Consider the following 17,657-nt stretch of genomic DNA (forward strand, 5'->3'; position numbering starts at 1 on the left):
CATTTATTCTTGGATATACAATCGTACCTTGAAAGTATAATGGAATCCGTTCCGGAAGTCCATTCGATTTCCAAAACATTCAAAAAGCAAAGCGGAAGCTCCTGCAGCCAAATGGAAGCCCCGTCAGATGTTCGGCTTCCAAAAGAACAATTGGAAGCTGAAACAGTCACTTCCGGGTTTCAACTGTTTGGGAGCCAAAACGTTCGAGAACTAGGCCGTTTGACTTCCAAGGTACGACTGTAATAGGATGCCATTTGAACTAAGATGGTGGACTGAACCTTTCAAAACTGCACTTATTTTTGGGTTTCTCAGAACTCCCAAGGCTGATAGTGAACTAATACTTCTTTTTAAATAGGTTTTCTTAAATTGTTTCTGTACTTAAAGATCTAATGGCTCTGGTTGTCTGAGACTACACAGTCCTAAGTAAGGAGGTAGACTCCACCATGGGAGCAGGGCCTGGGCGGGAGTGTGCTAAAGTTCTGTCTAGTCCTGTTACTTGGGATCAATTCCAATCTGTTACCTCCGAGGATGTGGACAGGCTGCTTGGACAAGTGAAACCGACCACCTGTCTCCTGGATCCTTGCCCATCCTGGCTGATAAAAGCGAGCCGGGAAGGGCTGGGCGATGGGCTCTGCGGGGTGGTGAATGCTTCCCTCTGTGAGGGAGCCTTCCCAGACCCGCTGAAAGAGGCGGTCATTAAACCGCTTCTTAAAAAAACATCTTTAGACCCGACCAATTTGGCCAACTATCGCCCAGTCTCAAATCTACCATTCTTCGGCAAGGTGACTGAGCGGGTGGTTGCTGAACAACTCCAAGCACGCCTGGAGGATGCAGACCATTTGGAATCCCTTCCAGTCAGGATTCAGGCCTCACCATGGGACTGAAACTGCCTTGGTCGCACTGGTTTATGATCTCAGGCGGGCTAGGGACAAAGGCGAGAGCTGTTTCCTAGTTCTGCTGGATCTCTCAGCGGCCTTTGACACCATCAACCATAATATCCTTCTGGACCGTCTAGAGGGGCTGGGAGCTGGGGGCACTGTTATACGGTGGTTCCGCTCCTTTCTCCTGGGCCGTGTCCAGAAAGTGGTGTTTGGAATACAGTAGTTGCTTTAGAAGACAATATCGGGCATCCGAAGAACATGACCAATCCACCGAAGTTGATGCTGAAGAATCATTGTTTTGACACTGGTGATCTTTGCTTCTTCCAGTACACTGGCATTAGTTCGCCTGTTTCCCAAATGATGTGCAACATTTTTTGGAGACAACCTTGATGGAATCTTTCAAGGAGTTGGAGATGACATTTATCAGTGGTCAGTGTGTCACAAGCATACAGTATAAAGGTAAAGGGACCCCTGACCATTAGGTCCAGTCGTGGCCCGCTCTGGGGTTGCGCCGCTCATCTCGCTTTATTGGCCGAGGGAGCTGGCATACAGCTTCCGGGTCATGTGGCCAGCATGACTAAGCCGCTTCTGGAGAACCAGAGCAGTGCACGGAAACACCATTTACCTTCCCACCGGAGTGGTACCTATTTATCTACTTGCACTTTGATGTGCTTTTGAACTGCTAGGTTGGCAGGAGCAGGGACCGAGCAATGGGAGCTCACCCCGTCGCAGGGATTCGAACCGCCGACCTTCTTATCAGCAAGTCCTAGGCTCTGTGGTTTAACCCACAGCACCACCCGCGCCCCTAGCGTACAGTATGCATACACCTAAATATGGGTGTATAGTTCTGCAATTCCGAAACTACTCATCTTTCATCTTCCAACGTGCTCTTGAAAAATTATGCAACGCTACCCCCGTTGCGCCTCCCTCCCAGCTCTACAATTCTATAAATCCCATTGCACTAAACGGAGCTCACCAAATGCATCTGACTGCACCCGCAGAGCACAGAACCCTGATCTCCTTCCCCGGCCACGCCCCCTCTGCATCCTGTCACGTGGAGAACTGTGGCCACACCCCTCCTGCACGTCTCCGAATTCTACCAACAGGCAGCGACACGTCACTGCTCGCGCCCTCAACCAAACTTCCCTGGTCCCTCAAAAGACAGCCTTCCCCGCCGTCTCCCTCCCCTCCGCCAATCAGCGACGGAGGCGGCGGAGCTTGCCTCTGAAACCTCCCCTTTGGCGAGAGACGCTAGCCTCGTCCTAACGGCGCTCTTCGGAGAGGCCGCCCCCTTTCGGCGTGATCGGCAGCCGTCTCCGCCAACCGCTGGCCGGCAGTTGGGCTGGCGGGAGGCGGGCCGTCTCTGCCGCAGGGAGTGGATGCGCGTGGAGCGGATGGCTGAGGGAGCGGGCTGAGGAGAGGCGCCCGAGTCACACAGGTGAGGGGAAGCGAGCGGGCGCCGCTGCTGGGCTGAGGCTTCCTGAGGGGGGCGGGAAGAGACTTGGCCGGGGCCTGAGGGAGAGCCGGGGAGGCTGAGGGCGGCCGTGGGCTTCCTTGCGAAGCTGGCCTGGTGGGAGGACCCGCGACCTCGGAGTGAGCTGGCCGCCGGCTGAGGCGGTTCCGCTTTCTTCTGCCTGGCAGGAGCGGCGACGCCGCCGCCGCCTTTGAAAAGTGCCTCCCCTTCAGCTCTGAAATACGGTGCTTATTTCTCCCACGCCGGTCGCAAAGGCCCATGTTGCCGCTCTTTAGCACCCCAGCCGTGCCCCGGCTATTACGCGGAGGGCAGGGCCACAGGCTGCAGAAGATGGTCTGCAGAAGATGAACTCTGAGGGAAGCGGTTTTCCTTTTCTAAAAGCAGCAGCAGCAGCAATACAGCAGGACAGGGTCTGTGTTGCAAGAAGCAAAACTGCATACGGGGAGAACAGTGGCAGGTCCCCTTTGTCATGCCGGTTCCCCCCCTCATAGAATCGTAGAGACTGGGCAGCTTTGAAAGTGGTAAAACAGTTTTCCCGCTTCTCCAGCGGCCCATCTTGAAATCTAGAGTGGCACATGCCCGTCACCACCTTTAGCTTTGCCTAGATCTAGGCCCAAACTTGGGTCTCCATCTGTTTTTGGGCTGCAGTTCCCATCATCCCTGACACGGGTCCTGCTTAGCTAGGGGTGATGGGAGTTGTGGTCCCCAAACAGATGGAGACCCAAGTTTGGGAAACCCTGATCTAGGCAATGCATGCTTAACTTTTTTCAGCAAATCTTAAAAGCCCTATCAAAGCTGTGAGGCAAGATATACCTTCCCTGCTAGTTGGCAGCCTCCTTCCCTACCAGGGGCTATAAAGGCAGGACACATGCTTCGTGTGCAGAAGAGCTCAGGGTGTCTCCCGTTAAAAGGCCTTGAAGAGCTAATGGTTCTTAATGCAGACAGCTGTGGACTAGATGGACTGATGGTGTTATTCATTGTAAATTAGCTTTATTTAAACAAGAAGACAAATGTTTGCAAAGCAGACCTCCCCTATTCTGTTTCTGTAAAGATATGCTCCCCACCCCATTTCATAATATTGTGGCAAGTTTCTCATGAACTATACAATTCCTTCCTTGCATTAAGAAATGTACTGGTGGCACATGCGTATGTGTAGATCAGCAGTATGGCTAATCAAACTTTGGTTAATCCCTGCACATGCAAACAAGCCCTTGTACTCGCACAGCAACACAGGGTTCCCTGCACAAAGTCATCTAACAAAAAATAATAATAATTAGTTCTATAAAATTAAGTAGACCACCAGGGTATCAAAGAGATACTGAAAGCATTTATTCTTCCTATCTCTTTTTTAGTCTTATTTGGACCCTTGGCAGATATAAAATACTGTGTAATAATTACTCATTTTTGCACTCTTTGGGATAGGGCGTTAATTGAGGTCCACAGAGTCATAAGGCAGTAACTGTGCCTTGTGTTCCTAGAGGTTGGAACCTTTAGTCATGTAATAAATATCCCCAGAAATAGATAACATTTCATCTTCAGCTCTCTAGAATCTGCTGGGATGAATTCTCTCATCAGAGTATAAGGCATATTGCTTTTTAAAAAAATGTCCTCATGGTACAAAAGATTTGTTTCTTAAAGGTTCTGCTTGTGATGAGGATGGTCATACTGGTGAGTAAGCTGTAGTCTTGGAAGTTGAGAACATCCAGTGTAATGCAGCTAGCTATATTAGTTGTAGGTTTACAGTCAAACCTTGGTTCCCAAACACCTCCGTTTTAGAACGTTTCGGCTCTCAAATGCCGAAAACCCGGAAGTAAGTGTTTCAAACGTTTTTCGGAAGCCAAATGTCTAACGCGGCTTCTGCTTGAGTGCAGGAAACTCCTGCAGCCAATCAGAAGCTGTGCCTTGGTTGTCGAATATTTCAGCAGCCGAATGGGCTTCCGGAACAGATTACATTCAACAGCCAATGTTTGACTGTACTAATTTGTGTAACATGTCTCTCTGTGTGTTATGCCTGACATTGGTATTAAAATACCAGAGGAGTCTTGGCTTGATAGATGTTGGATTTCAGATGGCAAATACCGTACAGACACATCTTTTAGACTATCCCTGCACCCCACCCCTAGCACAGCCTTGGGTCCCCAGTTCTGAAACTACAGCTCCCATCATCCTTAACCACTGGTCAAGCTGGCAAGGAATGATAGGAGTTGTAGTCCAACAACATATACAGACTCAAGGGTGAGAGGCTGCCTTAGCATCAAGAGATGAACTATGCAAAATGAACTATGCTTTTTTGGGACAGTTAATTTCTCTCAATTTCATATTTCATATCCATATGTTTCTTGCTGGTAGATTTACACATTTGTCTACCGATCGCTATTGCTCAATATTTACCTAGTGCTATCAGTGTTGTAGACAGTGACAAGCCAATCAGAGTCTGCTGCGCTTACACAGTTGCACCAAGTTACTTAAAATGGCTTCTATTTGTTTTGTCTTTATTACCCTTCCAAAATTTTGTACTACTGAATTTCTGATAGAAAATGCACACTCAATATGTGTGTGTGTTTTTTAATATGATGTTTGTGGTTTGTAAGATACTGGGTGGGAAAATAAAAGTAACGTTGAAATGTATAAGTGAATATATTTTGTATACTGTGCTTTATTTGCTTTTATAAATCATTGGCCTCACAAATGCATAGAAAGGACCCAATTTTGGTACAATAATGAATGCATTTTCTTTTAATATATTTGAAATGTTGTGCCTATATAAGAGAAAATTCCCATTCAGGCTGTCATTACACATTTTATTTATTTATTAAAATTTTATACCGCCCTGTACCCATAGGTCTCAGAGCTGTTCACAACATAAAGTTACAATATAAAAAGCACAAAATACATAATAAAAATGATTAAAACAGTTAACAATACTAATGTATACAAACTAATAAAAATACATTCCCCAACAAAAGCCTCTAAACAATATCCAGCCCACAAATATAAATACAAAATCCAAATTAACATATAACATTTAAAAACAAGTTATAAACAATTAGCTGGCATAGGCTTATAAAATAAGCCTGAATATACCTGAAAGCTGCTATGTTAATGTGTTGGAACAATTGATGTTGGCTAACACAGCTCTATGAGTATGTACTCAGAAGCAAATCCTTTTGAGTCCAATGGAACTTACTCTCAGATAAGTGTGTATGGGATGCAACCTTAGAGACTTTATATGGGCAGAAGTTGGTATTGGATCAGGTCCTCTGAAAAAGGAATGCTTTTGTGTGGAATTGTGTCACTGAGATTTTAGATCGGTTCTCATAGGAGGGATACCTTGTAAATGACCCAGGAGATGACCTGTCCTAGGAAATATGTTTGCTTGTAATGTTATAATTTAGAGCAGTGTTTCCCAACCTTGGGTCTCCAGCTGCTGTTGGACTACAATTCCCATCATCCCTGACCATTGGTCTTGCTAGCAAGGGATGATGGGAGTTGTAGTCCAAAAACAGCTGGAGACCCAAGGTTGGGAAACACTGATTTAGAGAGCCTGAAGACTTGGTTGCACTAGTTCAGTTTAAAAAAACCCCAACAACCTTGGTGATCTCTACTTTCTGTTTTCCTTCCAGGTATTTAAGGATTGCTTGCTGTTGCCTTTGCCAAAATGACCAAGTTAGGCTTCCTCCGCCTCTCTTATGAGAAACAGGACACTCTCCTCAAGCTCCTGATTCTGTCAATGGCAGCTGTGTTATGTAAGTTTGAGTTTAAAAAAATTAGTCAGGGATAACTATATGACTATAAGCATCATCTGCATCTGCTGGTTCATTTTGTATCTTATGCCTTGATGCTTATACCTAATACAATGCTAGATGCTTCTTTGATGGCTATAACAGTTTCAAACTAATAAGCGTCCACATAACAAAGGACCAGCATTAAAACATTTTACCTGTACAACTGCATTAATATTCCTTCCTTTTGTGTTGCAGCTTTCTCTACTAGACTCTTCTCTGTATTAAGATTTGAGAGTGTCATTCATGAATTTGATCCGTAAGTATTCCTGTTGCCTCTTAGTAGTCTACTTTGCTGTGAGAGAAGAATAAATGCTTTCAGTATCTCTTTGATACCCTGGTGGTCTACTTAATTTTATAGAACTAATTATTATTATTTTTTGTTAGATGACTTTGTGCAGGGAACCCTGTGTTGCTGTGCGAGTACAAGCTTCAGAAGTTACTTTCGAAAACATTCATTCTACTATACTTTCATCTTTACATTTTTAAATCAATTCCCTATTCAATCCAGATGGGTCTAACTAAAATTGATACTACTTCTACTGTTGAATTCACCAAGGCTAACCCTATTAAAATTTTCTGCAGAAAAACTCTTAGCGTTCAGATATTTTTGAAGCCCTGTCATTAGAGAAGGACAATCTATCAATATCCTTCTGGGTAACACCACAATCAACACCTGTGCATAGCAGAACAATTGCTCTCTCACAGCAAAGCTGTGAGACCAATGACAATTCTGTTTTTCAATGAAACACTTAAATCAGTGGTTGCATGAACATGTTTATGGGAGATGGAGTTTCTTTGCTTCAGATTTCCAGTATGATTTAGAGAAGCTTGTATAAAGCAATGCACTTTGTGTTGCAGTATGCCAAATGATATATAAAAGTAATTTGGATGCTTTTAGTTAATTGTGGTGAAAACTGTTTGGAGTGTTTGTGTTTGGAAATTAGATCCCTACCAACCGAAACTGGAAACATTTCTCATCAATCAGGCTGACACTGGTTTATGTATTCGATGTGGCAGTGCTTTTCCATAAGAACTTTAGATGAAGGCTCAGACTGTAATATGAAGAGCAGCAAATAGTGTGTTGTATATGCAGCTGAAGAGGCACTCAGATTTCTGTTGTTATCACAGGTATTTTAACTACCGCACAACTCGCTTCCTGGCAGAAGAGGGTTTCTATAAATTCCACAACTGGTTTGACGACAGAGCATGGTATCCGCTGGGTCGAATCATTGGTGGGACTATCTATCCAGGTAAAATGATGTTCGGAACTTTGTCCTTTTTTTAAACTGTGGATGAAAAGTGCTAGAGAGAATGGGAAACACTTGCCATGAATCTTCCAGAAGGGTTGTAGTGTTTTGTCAAACTTATTTAGAGCAAATAAATACCCTGCTAGTATTGAAGAGGCTTTACTTGGCTGTTTGGAGGTCAGACATCACCCCTTGCTGGATGAGATTTGGCTCATATTTCCAAGTCCTGCACCTGCTCATTCTGTTCTTTTGCATTTGGAAAATCTGTGATTTCTTGCCAATAGAACATCTTTCCTTCCCTCTGTCTCAGGTTTAATGATCACATCAGCAGCGATTTACCATGTTCTGCACTTCTTCCACATTACAATTGACATACGAAATGTGTGTGTTTTCCTGGCCCCCCTTTTCTCCTCCTTCACCACCATAGTAACGTATCACCTCACCAAAGAACTCAAGGTAAAAACAAGGATGGGTCATGGTTGCAATGCTTCCTAGTGCTAATTTCATTCATCACTGTAAAAGATCTGAGGCTGGTATTATTAGTTTCTAATCGTTGCTTACACACAATTTATGAGGCAGTTAACATTGTGCATGTTCCCTTTAATTCATATAGATGATGCAATTGTATGTTTGCATATGAAAATCTTCATTTTTTAAAACAAGAAAATCCACATTCTACAAGTAGACCTCATTTGCAAACCTGAATTGTAATGCATACTTGCTAACTTGAAGCCTGTACAGATCTTAAAGTCACTATTGGGATTGATGAGTAAGAAGGAACCGGGAAGTCTTTTATTACATATCGTGAAAGACAGTCTAGGCAATCAAAGTTCTTTTTTTTTTTTATTCTGTCTAGGATGCAGGGGCAGGTCTCTTGGCTGCAGCAATGATAGCTGTGGTACCTGGTTACATATCTCGTTCTGTCGCTGGATCCTATGACAATGAAGGTAAGATTAGTATTTAAAGCACACTGCTTACTGGCATGTGGAGATTGCATGATGGGGGGTTTCTTCATGCGGTTGACTCCTATGTCTTGTTTATTTCCAGGTATTGCTATATTCTGTATGCTTCTGACTTACTACATGTGGATCAAAGCAGTGAAAACAGGCTCCATTTATTGGGCAGCCATGTGTGCACTTGCCTATTTCTACATGGTAAGTGATTTTTCAATAATGCTTTGAATTTATTGAGCAGCAGTTGTTTCACCCATCAGATTAATCTTCCATCATCAGAGCTGGCCAGAGTGAGTGGAATTCAGCCTACCAAGCTGAATATGTTTTGCAATGTTGGACCCAACATCACTGCAAGTTTGTGAAGGGACTAGGTATTGGTAATAAGGAGTACTCAGCACCGCCACAGAAATATTGTTATTGCTGTATTTGTGGGAGGGGTGGTGGTGGTTGAATTGGTGATTGGTGCCATAACAGTCAAGTTGTCTGTGAGCCTTCAGATTCTCTTGTGTAAATTTTACTTCAGTCATGAATACACAAGGAAACCTTAAGCAATCATCTTCACCACACCCCTCCATCTGTGAGACTTATCAGGCCCAGGCCCAGCTGTTTCCTCACACTAGCTCAACAGGGGTATTGAGTGGCCTTTTTATTTAGCAATTGAACAAGGCTCTTTTGTAAGAGTATGCCTCTGTAGTATTGACTTCTACTTAGAAGTTAAAAATATTTTGCTTTGTGGAGTAAACAAACAATAGTATTTATAGATGTAAAATGCTGTGCCCCCTTTAATCTTTTTTCAGGTTTCTTCATGGGGTGGTTATGTGTTTTTGATTAACCTCATTCCCCTTCATGTGCTGGTGCTGATGCTAACTGGACGATTCTCCCATCGGATATATGTGGCTTACTGCACAGTATATTGCCTAGGAACCATCCTATCAATGCAGATATCTTTCGTTGGTTTCCAGGTGAGAAATCTGGCATACTGAAGAAATTTGGTTGTGATTTTGTGCAAATCCATGTCTAGCAGAACCTTCCTTTCTGTATGATAGGGAAAAGATAAGATCATCCACCAGGATCAGCCCTCAAATAGCATTTCTCATTTAATAAGAGGAATATTATTGCATTGTTGCCTCTTGATAAAATGCCACTCTTGACATAAAACAACCATATTCTCTCTTTATTATACTCGCCACAGAAAAGCATGGTCTTTCTGGGCTTTACCCAGATCGTTTAGCTCTGCCTCAGCTACATTAAGATAAATGTTATTGAACTGAAATAGAAAATTGGAGGGGGAGACACTCGTCAGATCCATATAAAGTAACAATAATAGAAATGGGGCTAATAGGTAACTGTATTCTATGTTGGACTAATTGTCCATGTGTACAGCGATAATTCTTCGTGGCAAAGAAGTGGCTTACGTATGTGATACTGTTGGCCAGAGACAAATTATTTAGTTGTCACATAATGCAGCTTAACGGTGCATGTTTGTTCTTTCCTGCAGCCTGTCCTGTCTTCTGAACATATGGCTGCCTTGGGTGTATTTGGCCTGTGCCAGATTCATGCCTTTGTAGATTATTTGCGCAGCAAACTGAACCCTCAGCAGTTCGAGATTCTCTTCAGGAGTGTAATTTCCCTGGTTGGGTTTGTCCTTCTGTCAATAGGAGCCGTCCTGATGCTTACAGGTGCAGTTGGTGCTACTAAAATGCATGCTATTCCTATGCTCTTAAAGTAGGAACAATATTTTTCCTAATCAATAGAGAATTTGCATGTTTTTGTCTGGAACCATTTTTTCCATTAAATATTTTAGTACTTGTTTTTCTCAGCTGTTTGCATACACCCAGTTGCTGAACTGTGTAAGCATTTGGTTTTGCCATGCTGGGAGTAACAGTTTTTATTTAGATACATTCTGAGTAGCAATAACTGAATTATTAATATCCTTATTATATGTTGAATTTGCTTAAGGAAAGGGGAAGAAACCTGTTTTGATATTTACCTGAAAACAATGAAAAACAAATATCACTAGGGGTCCATCAGGTTTTGTTTTACCTTTTAGGAAACTGAACTTTTAAATTTGAGCTTTGGGGAAATTTAGGTATAGAATATGCATATTGGAAATGAGATATTGTGTAAACTTGTTGAGAGATATTAATTACTCTGTAAACTTGAACATGTACATTTGGATCTCTTAATCTCACACAGGAAAGATCTCCCCATGGACTGGCCGCTTCTATTCACTGCTGGATCCTTCCTATGCGAAGAACAATATTCCCATCATTGCTTCAGTCTCTGAGCATCAGCCTACCACATGGTCATCCTACTATTTTGATCTGCAACTCCTTGTTTTCATGTTCCCAGGTGAGTTTAGCATAGCTTTTTACTATGCTTTCATACCAACCACCTTTTGCAGATATCTGACTCTTGAGTGGGGAACTGCTAGTCTCTATGACACCCTTCCACCATCTGGTGCCCTTCAGATATTTTAGGCAACCTCCATTATTCTTGACCATTAGCCACACTGGCTGGAACTGCTAGGAGTTGTAGCTCCAAACATTTTGAGGGCTTCAGGCTGGGAAAACCTGCCCTAATGCCAGTGTTAAACACTGTTTTAATAAGAATGCTCTATTTGTATTCTCTGCACGCATAGATGTAACTCTTCCGGCAGCTGACTCATATCTCTTTCTGTTACAGTTGGCCTGTATTACTGCTTCAGTAATCTGTCTGATGCCCGCATTTTTATCATCATGTATGGTGTGACCAGTATGTACTTCTCGGCTGTGATGGTGAGTACTGAGAGTTGTCTTATCATAGGACTGGCAATTTTTTCATGGAATCTCGTTGTTTCTGCTGTCCCTATGCTTCCACAGCTTTTATTTCATTTGCATAGTAGCCAAGCACTCTGTATGCTGCTGTCTTAACAGGTTCGTCTCATGCTGGTATTGGCCCCAGTTATGTGCATTCTGTCTGGCATTGGAGTCTCCCAAGTGTTGTCAACTTACATGAAAAATTTAGATATCAGCCGACCTGACAAGAAGACAAAAAAGCAACAGGATGCTACTTACCCCATCAAAAACGAAGTAAGTGGCTATGTGAGGTTACTTGCTTGTTAGATTCTTATCATATTTTTCTGGAAGATACTAAAAATATGACTCAAAAGGAGAAGGCCGGGTACTCCACTAAGAGAAAGAAATACTGTGGGAATTGCACTTGAATAGTCTACAGATCACCTGCTATATATGGGTAACAGTTTTTGTGTTGTACGTAAGGTAGTTTCTGTATAACTACTGAGTGGCTGTTTCACATTTTGATGGCTACTCTTGCTTTCCTAGGTTGCCAGTGGCATGATCCTGGTCATGGCTTTCTTCTTGATCACCTACACTTTCCATTCAACTTGGGTAACCAGTGAAGCCTACTCTTCTCCCTCCATAGTGCTGTCAGCACGTGGTGGTGATGGCAGCAGAATAATCTTTGATGACTTCAGGGAAGCTTATTACTGGCTTCGTCACAATACACCAGAGGTATAAATCTCTACAGGGCTGGTCTCTGCACACACATTGAGTTTGTTTTAGGTGCGGTGGAGAGGTTGGAGGGCCTGCCCTAAAGGAGCAGGTATGCTTCCTAATCTTTATGTTGGCTGACGTTTAGTCTAAAGCACATGTGTCAGCTATTATAAATACTTTAAATATTTCATTTACAAAGATTCCTGAGGCAACTAACAATACACGAAAAGAAAATCATTAGACAGCAGTATTTGAACTGATAAAATAATCTACAGATTCAGTAGGAGCATCATGGATCAGGTCCTACTCAGGAATAAAGCATTGCTCAAGGAGGTACCTTGGCAAGTGAGTGGGAGTTGAGGACAAGGGTAGGGATCCTGAGTAGGGCCTCTGAAGATGATTTTGATGATCCATCAAGTTTATTTGGAAGCAGGTGGTTAGTTTACATTTTAGGGAATCTGCATATATTTTCTCCTTCAATCTGAAATATTTGTGGTGGCATGAATGTTCAGTTACTGCCTGATTATGTATTTGTAATGTCATTATACGAAAGGACTGTTGCCTAGTCTGTCTCGTTAGCATACATTCTTGGCACTGGTACCTGTCTGAATGTGTGCTGTCTCTAATTGTCTTGAATGAACTTCAAGGTGGGGAGGGAAAATGCTGTTGGCTACTGAATCTGTTGAATGTTGAAACTTCAGAATCTGTTGAAACTTCAGAATGTTTTATAATTAATTTGGGGGAGGGGAACGACACATGCAGATACATAGCACTAAAAAACTAAATTCTTCCTCATCTCCCAATAGTTTAAAATACATATAATAAATTGGCACTGTACAATTCTTTTAAATACTTTTTAAAAAAGCTTTTTTGAAAATTACTAATGTAAAATGGCATGTGAAGAGTCTCCAAACCCAAGCAGAATGGTTTCTAATTAAAACACTTCTATTGTTAAAAATACTTTGTCAGCATACGTATTAAATTTGTTCACAGTGGCAAATTCATCATTCTTCTGTTGTGCAAAAACCTGCTTCATATGGTCACATATGAATTTTTGAGAATACTGTCATTTCCATTCAACTGATAATCCTAGGATACTGACCCACAAAGGGAAATTTTTGTAGTCATTTTGTCCTTTCACTGCATCACAAATCAGCTCAAACTCATTTACTGCCTTTTAATTCACTACATTGATAGCTTTCTTCTGTTTCGAGCTCAGGATGCGAAAGTAATGTCCTGGTGGGATTATGGATATCAGATAACAGCCATGGCAAACCGAACAATTCTTGTGGATAACAACACTTGGAATAACACCCACATTTCTCGAGTTGGTCAGGTAGGTGCAGTAGCTCTGTGAATTCCAGGGGGTTTTTTCCCATCGCATTCCAGAGAAACTATGAAGGCATTTTGCAGTTTTCTTGTCCCTGCTATTTATTATGAACTACAAAATTGAATGAAGGAGTTAAGACTATTTATGCATAGATAATAGAAGGCATGGTAACCAAGATACGTGAATTTATAAGCTGCTTTTTGTTTAATTTTCAGGCTATGGCATCCACCGAAGAGCGAGCTTACGAGATTATGAGGGAGCTGGATGTCAGTTATGTGCTGGTAATATTTGGAGGCCTCACTGGATATTCCTCAGATGGTAATCTCATACGTGTATTGTGCAAATTTCTCATGAATGGACCTTTAATTGTTCTTTATTAATGGGTTTTCTGCTCTGTTACATTGACAAAGTTGCCGTTTCTTCCTTAGATATCAATAAATTTCTGTGGATGGTGCGAATAGGAGGCAGCACAGACACTGGAAAGCACATAAAGGAGCATGATTACTACACACCAACAGGAGAGTTCCGTGTGGACAGGGAGGGCTCTCCGGTGCTGCTTAACTGCCTCATGTACAAGATGTGCTACTATCGCTTTGGCCAAGTCTATACAGAAGCCAGTAAGTCACTTTTATCAGGGCACTGCAAATGAGAGCCAGAAATTTTGCCTAGGAATTGTGTTTTTGGATGATCTCTGGTCTTCTCTCTGACACGTAATTAGTGTTTATAGCATAATAGATTGTGGCAGGGGAGGTTTTTTCTTTCAGTCACACATTATCCTGTTTAATTTGCTTCTTCTCACTCCCCTTTTATTTAACAATTCATTGGCTGTGAATTGATGGAAAGCTAGCGGGGGGGGGGGTTTGATGTTGAAGCATCTACATTTTTGCTAACACAAACAGATTTTTTCTTACAGTGGTAAAACTAGACTTAATAGGGAGAAGGGCACCAGGGAACTGACTGAAGCTACTTTTGTTAATTCTCTCTCCCACCTCTTTTCCAGAGCGTCCTCCAGGTTATGACAGAGTGAGAAATGCTGAGATTGGCAACAAGGACTTTGAGCTTGATGTATTGGAAGAGGCATATACCACAGAACACTGGCTAGTCCGAATATACAAAGTAAGTAGCTGTGCTGTGTGTGGTGTCTGTCTGCTTCCAGACACTGAGTTTTCTTTCCTGTATTTGAAAGTCATGGGAGAAATGTCGCATGGGCCCCATTTGCTTCTGGAATGGTATGTGTCTTGGCTGTTCAAGGTCCTAAACCCTAGAAAGTAATTAACACTGTCTTGCTACAACATATAGATCTATCATGAACCACTACATCACAATACAAGTGAAGTGGAATGGTTGCTCTGCTTTTTACCCAGACTGGATGGTGTTGGGGAACAATTTGAGCACATTAAATTACTAGATTTCTCAGCAGCACTGAATAGCAAAAGCATAAAGAGCCATTTCTTTTTCTATTGAAGATATAAAATCCTTTGTTAATTGCTAGGTTAATTATCAGAGATTTCATTGAAGAGTCCTCTGTTTTTACTGGTTAGAGACCTTTTCCCTAATAAAGCTAAACTGCAAAAAACATTTTTTTTAATATTAATTTTGCCTTAACAGGTAAAGGACTTGGATAATCGTGGATTGTCGAGAACGTAATTTGCCTTCAGATACACGATAATGAGCACTGACCGAGCCATTGCCTGTGAAGCAGTTGGATTTTTTTTATACTGTTTGTCAGTAAGGAATTGGGATTTAATTGCCCAAGAAATCCCGTCCTCATGTAATGAGTCTGTATTAGATGGAATGATTTTTATAAATATGAACTGGCTACCAAATCAGAAACAGTAGCTTTATGATGGGATCATTAAAAGGGGTATGGAAACAGTGTGTATTTGTATTCATTTATCTCTGTCCCTTCACTTGGTTTTCGACTGTATTATACATGATCAGACATAAGTAACTCGGAGAAAGAGGATCTGTCAACGCTTGAATTACTTTTCCTCATTCCCTCTTGTAAGAGAATGAAGCAGCTGGAATAGGTCTTCCACCTATGTAAATAAGGCTAGCTTCTTAATTTTCACACACTTGCCATACAAAAAGCAAGCCTCCCTCCAGCTGTCGCCATTGAAGGAATCCAAGTAATTTGTGTGTAAATGGAAGTATATTTTCATATGCAGTAGGCATCTTTAAAAACCAGGCACTTAACATTTGCATTAACACCAAAGTGAGTCTCCAGACATATCACGTGTATTCTAAAGGTCAGGGGTGAGCAAAACCAAAAAGTGGCAACCATATTGGATAAATGAACAAGCCTGACTGAGAATTGTCTCCTTGTTCTCATGGCCTTTAAACGCCTGGATTTTGAGCCAGATTCCCAGTGTTTTAAAGCTTCTCAAGTACAAGTTATGCTTAAGTAACTAGCACTTTGGCAGTCATAATTTACCTTTATTTACTGAGCTCACTGTTCAGTGAGGTTTGCTTTCAACTAAGTATAATAGGTTCCTAAATTTGCAATGCTCTTCAGTGAAACTTAGACCTAGGATTTCTGCTAGAGTGGTCTGTCCTATTTTCCAGGGGACAGTCCTCTGTTTGAAGTTCTTTTTGGTCTAAGTCCAGTTTAAAGAGAACCTTAAGAGAAACCAGGGCTCTCAAAATTGCCCATTAACTGCTACATCTGGACAGTAGTACACTGGGGACATAGATCACCAATCAGTCTTCCCCGTACACTAGAGTGGGAACCTCAGTCCTAGGGGTCCTGGAGAAGGGCAGTAGCTCTGTGGTAGAGAATTTGCATGCAGAAGGACCCAGGTTCAAATCCCAGCATCTCCAAAAGTGGTTGGGAAAGACCTCTGCCTAAAACCTGGGAGAGACTTGCAGACAGTACTGAGCTAGATGGGCCAGTTGTCTAATTTGGTATAAGACAGCTTCATTATTGGATTTGGGGGTGGGGCTGAGGCTGAATTTTGAAAAATGACGGTGCTACTAATTTACCCAAAGTTTAGCCAGGCATCTCCCAGAAGATATAAAAAGGGGTAGCACTGTTCACAGAAACCCAAAGAAACAAGCCTTGCAGTACTTTAAAGCAGGCATGGGAAAGGTGGCTGTGCAGATGTTGGGTCCACTTCCCATCAGCCGCAGGCAGCACAGCCAATGCCACAGTCTAGGTGCAGGGAGCTGGAGTTCAAGAACACCTAAGTGCAAAACTTTAGCACCTAAAGGGCATTCACACTCTTACATTCAACAACTGGACCATTTGCACACATAGTTGAGCTGCACATTTTCAGTCAGCACACAATAGCTGAGCGGTGTAAATTGGCAAGTGTGCACTCATACAAACACTTGTACACGACAGGAGTACAAGCCAACGCGCGAATGCATCTCTAGAATGAACATGAGCATGGGGAAGGGCAGGATCCTCTTCCGAGATGCGTGCGCTTGTTACAACACAGGGACCAATTGGAATGACATGGTCCAGCAACCTGTGGGGAAGGGAGGGCTACATAATAGAAATGTTAGTCTGCTTGCCCAGAGCTGGAAAGATGATAAAATACCTGCGAGGACAGACTGGCAGATGAAATTATTGGACTATGCGGAGATGGCAAGATTAACCGGGAAAATCAGAAACTGGGAGGATCAAAACTGCAACAGAGAAGGGGGCAAATGTAGATAGTATTTAAAATACCACTGCAAACACATGAACTCTTGGGCAGGCTTTAAATAACTTGCAACGATACACAGACTTTAGATATACGCAATGGAGGACTGTAAACTAGATGGACTAATAATATGCAGTTGAAAAAGTTACCTAAAGAACCCACGGAGGGGAGGAGGGAAGTCCTAGGATTCGAAACCACCTTGTGTAAAATTTTAACATTTGCAAGAACATCATTTCTGCGAATTAACATGTAAAATCAATTTTTTAAAAAATATAGTTCCAGTTACAGATAGGTAGCCGTGTTGGTCTGCCATAGTCAAAACAAAATAAAAAAATTCCTTCCAGTAGCACCTTAAAGACCAACTAAGTTAGTTCTTGGTATGAGCTTTCGTGTGCATGCACACTTCTTCAGAAGAAGTATCTGAAGAAGAAGTATCTGAAGAAGTGTGCATGCACACGAAAGCTCATACCAAGAACTAACTTAGTTGGTCTTTAAGGTGCTACTGGAAGGAATTTTTTTATTTTGTTTTTAAAAAATATGTTAGTGGAGGCAGGAAGCCCGAGTGTCATCACCCTCTGCCTGACTCTTGTCTAGCAGATTCGGGATGGAAAGGGTCTCAGCAACAGTTATTTGAAACCACTTTCTTCTGACCCCGGGCGCAACTCTCAAAAAATCTCCCTACAAGCGTGCAGGAGCAGTTTCTAGCCAAATACCGCACCGCGTCTACTCGGAAGCAAGAAGCCCCGCGGCGGGATGCAGAGAGGCGCTTCCTACTCCCGCGCCAGCCGGATCGGGACCGACGGCTTAAAGATGCCGCGAGTTCGCATTAGTTAGCAAAGCGGCGCC

At 42.4% G+C, this 17,657-nt stretch overlaps 1 protein-coding gene across 1 annotated transcript; it reads left to right on the top strand.

The window, feature by feature from the left end:
* The first annotated feature begins 2,165 nt into the window (after window positions 1-2,165).
* STT3A (STT3 oligosaccharyltransferase complex catalytic subunit A) lies at window positions 2,166-15,037 on the top strand. The gene is made up of 18 exons (XM_079956070.1): window positions 2,166-2,319; window positions 5,979-6,101; window positions 6,336-6,396; window positions 7,269-7,390; window positions 7,698-7,843; window positions 8,244-8,334; window positions 8,435-8,541; window positions 9,138-9,302; window positions 9,839-10,019; window positions 10,537-10,692; window positions 11,026-11,117; window positions 11,256-11,411; window positions 11,664-11,852; window positions 13,054-13,170; window positions 13,380-13,482; window positions 13,593-13,781; window positions 14,165-14,280; window positions 14,773-15,037. Exons 2-18 carry the CDS (start codon window positions 6,014-6,016, stop codon window positions 14,809-14,811), a joined length of 2,118 nt encoding a protein of 705 aa, XP_079812196.1. The 5' UTR covers window positions 2,166-2,319; window positions 5,979-6,013; the 3' UTR covers window positions 14,812-15,037.
* Window positions 15,038-17,657: the final 2,620 nt, after the last annotated feature.

Source organism: Podarcis cretensis (genome assembly GCF_951804945.1).
Source record: "Podarcis cretensis genome assembly, chromosome: 15".
NCBI classification, from domain to species: Eukaryota; Metazoa; Chordata; class Lepidosauria; order Squamata; family Lacertidae; genus Podarcis; species Podarcis cretensis.